Source organism: Lepidochelys olivacea, assembly GCF_965140295.1.
Source record: "Lepidochelys olivacea isolate rLepOli2 genome assembly, chromosome: 26".
Taxonomy (NCBI): Eukaryota; Metazoa; Chordata; order Testudines; family Cheloniidae; genus Lepidochelys; species Lepidochelys olivacea.
The window spans coordinates 65,270-73,470 of record NC_140436.1 but is presented as its reverse complement, the minus strand read 5'-3'; the positions used below and the strand labels follow the sequence as shown (position 1 = coordinate 73,470).

Genomic DNA, 8,201 nt, shown 5'->3' with positions numbered 1-8,201 from the left:
TCTTTACTGCTGCAAGGGATTTAGTTTTGTCCCTGAAAACCAGCACCTGCCAAATCTAAGGACACCTTGAAGAAACAGTACTGGAACACACAGAAGGGATATGTTCCAAATGTGATTGATTTATTTCACTTTGATGCAAAACCAAAGCTTTCACTAACCACACGGAGACCAATTTCATAAGTGGTCATCAGGTGTAGGACATGCAGGATGTGATGTGCTAGCTGGGATTTTTTCCCCTTGTAAGGAAATGCTATGCTCTCTTAAGGAACAAATTTAAAATAACACTGAGGAACTGAAATGTGGCACAACCTTTACAAATTCCATGCATGCCTTCAAGTATCTCCTTTTATGATGAGTTTACACCCTATAGCTTAGGGGAGGGGTTACAATTCTTTGGAAGAATAAGAAGTTCACACTTTTGAAATTTCACAGAAGAATTTTAAGGCCAAAACATGTTGGGTTACTTTTTTCCCCTTCATCTCCAGGAAGGGAGCCGCTGTTCCACTTAAAACTGCATTAAGCCTCCAGTTCAAAGCCCAGCCCAACCTTGTGACCACCAGCACTGAAGTTCTTGCCATCAACCAAACCTGAGAGCGTCAGCTTCACACCTGCAAAAACAAAACAAACATTGATACTAATACTCAAGTAGAAATGCAGTCAGTCACTCATGCACAAATAAGGAATTTGGGTATATAGTAAGAGCTAATGACACAGCTGTGCTAAAGTACCTCAGTCTTCCTCTGCAGTTTGACTTGGGCAGGGACTTGCCTGAAATGAGATGCCTCATTTCAGGCACTACCTGTATACAAAAGTCTACCTCACACACCCACAAAGCAAAGTGACTCATGTAGGTCTGCAAACATGAAAGAACAATTCCATTAAAACTGCTAATCCTTGATTGCTTAATGGCTGCCACCTCCATAGCTACCCATTCTGCTGAATAGCTCAAATTAAAATAATATTTTCTATTAAGCCCAGCAGGAAGCGATTCCCTTTAGTATTTTGTTATGGCTTACATACCAGGTCGAAGGGTCTGAGTGTACCCGATTCCAATCAGGCTGGCATTATTCACTTTAGCCTAGAGGTAGAGAGAGAATAAAAGCACACATCAAAACAGCAGCATCGCTCCTACTTTTATAGGCATGCAGGCACAATAACTTTTCCACTGGAATCAGCAGCAGTTGCAGAGAAATCTACAAGCATCAGAAAGTGGACATATTAACCAGCAATGGAAAAAAGATCTCAAAAATATATGTCCCTGCAAATGCAGAGTAGTTGGTTCTATAGAGTTCTGTTTAAAATTAGAACAATAATGTGCCAGTTTCTTTGAGAGATTACTCTGTCTCATAGACATGAGAGTTTGATAGGATAGCAGCAAAAACAAAAAAGAAACCCTCTTTTTCCCTCAATTTTAGCCCATTGCTCCCACCGATGAACCCTCAAGCTTGCCCACACAGTTCCCCTCCAGTCTTGCCAACTGTATTGTTCTAGGCACTTCAATTTGCAACCATCTTCTTGTTACTCAAGAGACTTGAACATGAGTAACAACTACTTATTAAGTAGGCAGAAGCAACTGAAGTGTGTGGAAGGTCGTAGTAACGTTTATCTAAAAGTTTTTAAGGGACTGTGCTCAGCCTACGACTAGTTCAAGGGTATAAACAGGAATGAGGGGAATAGAGATGTTATGCCTGCTTTATTTACCTCCATTTAGTAATCTTGAGGTAAGAGTACATAGAGTAAGCTAATGAAATTCCCAAGGGATTGAGTTATTTACCCAATACCATGTTGTCATCATATTAGGGATTAAACACTTTCAGAGCTGCAAGCCCTCCACTGTGAATTAGATGACCCTTGAAGTTCAACCCAGGAGTTAAATAAAGGTGTTACAAACACCAGTAATGATGATGAACTAACCCAGGGAGATTAGACATATGGGCAGTAACTAATGCAGTTACTTTGCTTTCTGCAACAGATAATCTCATAAAGAGGGAGAAACCCAGGAAGCAGTAATTCCTTGAAATTATTAGGAGCTACAGCAACCAGAAAACAGGTGTTTACAAGTGAATATGGCAGTTATTTCTATTAAAGTAACATTTTTCACTGCATGCATAAACCCATTCTGGAGAGAAGAGGTAATACTCCTTTATAGAGTTTGTAGTTCACCTCCCATCAACTCAATAAATGACAGTTTATTTTTACCTCTATTTGGATAGGGTTTTTCAGCAAATTTCAACCTGTTTCAAATTAGCTAGTTAAATTATTCCTCCCCCCAAAAGCCACCCTCTCACATGCTTTCCTAAAATCTAGATATATTGCACCATTATAGTGCCTCACATAAGGCTAAAGTAAAGTAATGGCACAGTATGAAACCACACTGTGCATCACTCGTTGCTAAGGGCTTGTCTATATGGAGAATTAGCACAGAGAAAGCTGGGGTATGAGTCTACAGCACTGTAGCAGGCTGTGCACTAACAAGCAGCGTGGACTCTGCTACATGCACTAGACGTTCCCTAGTATGCTCTGACCAACTGCAGGAGACTCAACATATCTCAGCTTAGTGGCAGTTGGTCAAAGCACACTACAGGTATACTGTAGGGTATGTCTACAGTGCAGTTAAACACCTGTGGCTGGCCTGTGTCCCAGACTCAAGCTTGCAGGGCTCAGGCTGCAGTGCTGTAAAATTGTGGTTTAGATGTTTGGGCTAAGGCTAGAGCCTGGGTTCTGGGACCCTTCCCCCTCACAGGGTCCCAAAGCTTGGGCTCCAGCCCAAGCCTGAATGTCTACAGCACAGTTTTACAGCCCAGTTGCCCAAGCGTGCGTCAGCCGACACATGCAGCCACAGGTGTTTAACTGCACTGTAGACATAATCTAAAAAGTTCTGACCAACTGCAGTTAAGCTATCTTAAACCTACTGCAATTGGTCAAAGCACACTATGGAACTTCTAGTAGGAGGTAGCACAGTCCACACAGCCAGTTAGTGCATGGTCCTCAACTGGGGTCTGAGTTATCTCCGGGGCTACGCACAGGTCTTCCAGCAGGTACTTATCAACTTATCTAGGTATTTGCCTAGTTTTACAACAGGCTACATAAAAAGCACTAGCAGAGTCAGTACAAACTATAATTTCATACAATGACTTGTTTATACTGCTCCATCCAGTTTACACTGAAACGGAAGTACAATATTTATATTCCAATTGATTTATTTTATAATTATATGGTAAAAATTAGAAAGCAAGCAATTTTTCAGTAATAGTGTGCTGTGACACTGTTGTATTTTTATGTCTGATTTTGTAAGCAACTAGTTGTTAAGTGAGGTGAAACTTGGGGGTACACAAGACAAATCAGACTCCTGAAAGGGGTACAGTAGTCTGGAAAGGTTGAGAGTCACTGCACTAGAGTGCTGTAGATTTGCACTCCAGATTGTCATACACCAATGGTCAGTATAGACAAGCCTGAGAGAGAATGCATGTCACAGAATGAGGCTTCAGTAAAGTATATTCCATAATTCATATTCCAGCTGTCTACAACATACGCTCTCCATACACCAACAACTTAAAAAGGGGCAACATAATAACACAAGGTGCCATAGGTTTAAAAAATAACCACCCTGTGCCACCAGTTAACAGCATTTAAGCAAACTCCAGTTGTGCTGTAAGTGCTAATCTGGTAAAATACTTACCGCAATGGAAGTATTTTCATCCAGCTGGTACTTTGTGGCAATGCCAAAACGGGTATTGTTACTGCCAGCAGTCCAAGCAAGATTTACTGATGTCTCAACTTTATCATTAACCTTCTGATAGATTGACCCACCAAATTCAGTGCCATCATTCCTGTTTGTAACAGATAAAGAGTGTGTGAAGATCTCTCCAGTTTGCTAGTGTTTAACCCTCCGATCACCACAAAGTCTCATCTTGCCCTCTCACCGTCTTTCAAACAAAGTAAATTCCTAACACCACTTCCCAAACAAACCTGAGGATAACCCTAACCCTGTGGGCATATTCAATCCCACACTTCTCTCAGCTGGATCCATGCCTATTCACTCCCTGGCCAGACACCTCACCTGGGCTCTGTAGGTTCTTCACCAAGAGCTAGGTTTAGCCTGGGGAATGAGGGAGCTTTCCAGGAGCTAAAACATTGCACTAAGAGGTTTGAAATTTTGACAGAAGAGTTCAGCTTTTCCTTCCCTGGCTAGAAGTAGGGAGGGAAGCACATTCCATGCAGAGCATAAACCAGTGGGTTCAGAGGGAGCTACATGCAACCCTCATTGGCTAAAATAAGTCTCAATATAGCTCAGCTTTGGTGAGGAGACTGAAAATGGGGAAATGCAGACAATTCCGCCCCCAAAACACTGCCTCTTAAGTACATGTGGCAAGGCAAGTATCACGACACCCAACACCACTGAGAGTACTGAGTCTCCTCCCAGACAGTAATGTTAAATGTTTACTTCCACATAGGAAACTGCCATGATCTAGGACCATCTAAGAGAAAAAGGTAGAAACGTTGCATTAATCCCAATCCTCCCAGTTGACGTTTTAGTAAATGTTAGTATGTGGAAGTGGGCAACTTACCAGAGATTCAAGTTCCTTCAGTAAGAGTGCTACAAACCAGCAGTCAAAATTATGTTTACTAACTTAAATCCCATAGTTATCCTAAACATACCCTCATTAAAAACTACCCTAATTCCAAAATGCCTTTTCCACTACCAAATTTAGGGGGACAGAATTACCCTGAAGAAAAGTCTCAAAAGATAGCAAATTGGGAAGTGACCCTCCTGTACCTGTCTCTTGGGGAGGAAAATAAGGTATGTAAAGCCTTTCAAAATTCAGTCTGAGATCAGTGTCCTCCCTTTCTCCACCCAGTATACATCTGATGCAGTTAGCCACACAGCTTGCTTGCCATAATCTAGCCTGGCTCCTCTGGTATGTACTCACACATTAGTGTGTAGTTGGAAGTCTCCTGCCTTGTATCCTAATGCAAAGTTATTCTGTGATAGTTTAGACTTGGCAGTATCAAAAGCCATCTGATAACCAGCAAGCCAGCCTTCATAGCCCAACACAGCCCAGCCATGGATGGTTGGTCCAGAAAGGTCAACGTCAATGTTGCAGCCTAGGTTTACATACTCCCGTTTGTAAGAGGTCTTCAATTTCCCACTCTTCTTTCTGTGGAGAGAAACGTTTTGTTTTACGCATCCTAGCATGGGCCAGCTACATAGTATTTCTGATGTCTGCACAGAGAGCTTAATACTCCATATGCCTTCAAATTTGTGAAGGGTGGGGATTGAGAGATATATTTACAAGAAGTTTTGTCTATATACATTGTAATTATTAATTTATAGGATAGATGCAGACCTAAGCACCCACAGGTGTATTTTAAACATCTGAATTATTTAAATATATATAAAAAAAGAGAGAGCATGAATATATCCATTTTAGTCCTAATGCCATTTTCCTCAGTTTGTCAGCACTGTTACTGCTTACCAGTACTCAGGATTATTAGTGGGGTCCTATCAAATTCTCAGCCATGAAAAACATGCCATGGATCATGAAAACTGGTCTTCTGTACTTTTACCCTATACTAAAAGTATACAAAAGTACACATTTCTCAAACTGGCGGTCCCAACTCAAAAGGGGGTTGCAAACCTACTGTCTGTCTGTCGTCACAGTATTCACACCCTAACTTCTGCACTGCCTGCAGATCTGGGCAGCCGCAGAGTGGTGGGTGCTGGCTGGGCACCCAGCTCTAAAGGCAGCACTGCCGCCAGCAGCAGCACAGAAATAAGGGTGGCCTGGTATAGCATTGCCACCTTTCTGTGCTGCTGCTGGCCGTGGCACTGCTTCAGAGCTGGGCAGCTGTCGAGCAACAGCTGCTGGCCAGGCACCCAGCTCCCAATGCTCTGCTGCTGCTGGCCGTGGCACTGCTTCAGGGCTGGGTAGCCAAAGAGCGGCAGTGCAGCGCAGAAATAAGGATGACATGGTATGGTATTGCCACCCTTCTGCGCTGCTGCTTTCGCAGCAGGGTGGCCGGAGAGCAGAGGCAGATGGCCGGGCACCCATCTGTGAAGGCAGCGCCACAGAAGGGTGGCAATACCATACCAGGCCACCCTTTCCAGGAAAGCGGCCTTGCGCATTCAGAAGTTTTGCAGCCACTGCTCATAATCCCATACCTGCATAACGATGCCATCCCACCAATCGGTACTTGTTTCTCAGGACCAGAACCAACTCTCCACCATGTTCAGCTGCTCCATGACTGCCAATAGCAACCAGGAATTGTTTCGTTCCAGGGCTTCCAGCAGGGCCACCAGAAAGGAACTGTCATATTCCATCTGGTGGCTCCTCTGGAAATACTGCGGGATCAGGCGCATTGAGTTCACAATAGTGCAGAGCTGTGCGGGATCTATGCTTCTCTAGAGATGGCGTACTCCCGGGTACGCTAGGCTTTTGAAAACAGACGTGAAACATTATGGGATGTGGATAAAATTAGGGGAAGGAGAAAAATACATCACGGGATGTTCGAGCCATGTGCCCAGTCACCCTCATGAGAATGTTTTGCCCCCATGAGACATTGCAAACCCTTCCCCTAACACCCTTCACTAGATGGTGGCAACCTGCACAGTGGGATAGCTACCCATGGTGCACTGCTAGTGGGAATGCACTGACACAAGGAGAGTAGCGTGGAGATGCACAATCACTTACTTACTGTGGTGGCTATAGGTCGACTTAATTTTGTGATGTAGACTTGCCCTTACTCTTCACAATACCTCAAGCACCTTAACATCTGCAAAAAGTGATCCATCCTCCTCTTCTCTGAATCTTGTCCTCTCTTGGCTTCTATGACTGTTCTCTTACAGGTCTCTTCCTACCTCTCTAATTGCTCCTTCAGTGTATCCTTAGGAAGATCTTCCGTATCCCCCTTCAACTGCGTAGGGGGTTCATCTGTCCTCATTCCTCATCTCTTTTTTCTCTACATCTCGTATCTGGGTCATCTTATCCGCAAACACAAATTCAACTTTTATCTCTATGCTGACAACTTACAGATCTTCCTCCAGACCTAACTCCTTTTCTCCAAACAAAAGTCTAAGCCTGTCTCTCCGAGATCTCCTCGTGGACATCTAGCCATCAGCTCAAGTTCAACATGACTAAAACACAGCTCCTAATCTTCCCTCTCCCCGCAAGCCCTTTCCTACAAGAAACCTCTTTTCTCTATCACTGTGGACAACAGCAGCATCCTGGCTTGTCACTCAGGCCTGTGACCTGGGCATCATCTTTGACTCAGACCTCTCTCTAGGTCCTTATATCCAGGCTATGTCTAAATCTTGGGAGATTCTTGCCACATAACATCTAAGATATGGCCTTTCACTAACCACCCACTAAGTAAAAAGCTCCTCCAAGCTCTCCATCTCATATCACAATTACTGCAACCTCCTTCTCTCTTGCAAATACAATTTTGCCCCACCCATATCCAATTAGAATGCTATTGCAAGAATCATTCTCCTAGCCCATCACTTTTACCATGTCACCTCTCTCTTTAAATTCATCTAGTCACATCAAACTTATCTGTCACATCAAACATAAGATGCTTTTGCTTTCAAGGCCCTTTTGCAGCCTACCCCCACCATCCCTATCATCTCTTATTTCCTATGGAGATGTCAACTCGTGTCTCCAAATGGCCCATGATGCTAGCCTCTATCACCCACTTGTTAAACTTTCAAACAAACACCTTTGTGCTTTCTCCCATGCAGCCCCTCATGATTCAGTGGAGCTCCCCATAAACACCAGCAAAGCTAACTCATTATCCTCCTTCAAACTCTCCTTTACTGTGATGCCTACAAAAAACCAAAAAACCCTGACAATGGTTAAGCTGGTGGTGCACTGATACCACCGCTGATCATGCTGACTAATATTGCCTCACTGTTTCTTTGTACTCTGTTCTCTGTATTCATCTGTCATCTCTTGCCTTATATTTAGATTCTAAGCTCTCTGAGGCAGAGACTGCCTTACTGTTCTGTGTCTGCACAGCACCTAGCACAGTGGGGTCATGGTCCACAACTAGATCTCCTACGTACTACGGTAACACAAATAATAATACTAATAAAAACATAAGAATGGCCATACTGGGTCAGACCAAAGGTCCATCAAGCCCAGTATCCTGTCGTCTGACAGTGGCCAATGGCAGGTGCCCCAAAGGGAATGAACAGAACAGAT

The 8,201-nt window shown here is 43.6% G+C and overlaps 1 protein-coding gene across 2 annotated transcripts in view; it reads right to left on the bottom strand.

Annotated features, from left to right (window-relative positions):
- Positions 1–99: 99 nt before the first annotated feature.
- VDAC3 (voltage dependent anion channel 3) overlaps positions 100–8,201 on the bottom strand; it is a 32,952-nt gene continuing 24,850 nt past the window's right edge. For both annotated transcript variants that reach the window (XM_084615352.1, XM_084615351.1), the window contains 4 exons: positions 4,932–5,159; positions 3,680–3,830; positions 1,021–1,078; positions 100–608 (listed from right to left, as the gene is read on the bottom strand). In XM_084615352.1, coding sequence (XP_084471478.1) covers positions 517–608; positions 1,021–1,078; positions 3,680–3,830; positions 4,932–5,159 — 529 coding nt within the window. In that variant the 3' untranslated portion in view covers positions 100–516. The remainder of the gene's footprint in view (positions 609–1,020; positions 1,079–3,679; positions 3,831–4,931; positions 5,160–8,201) is intronic.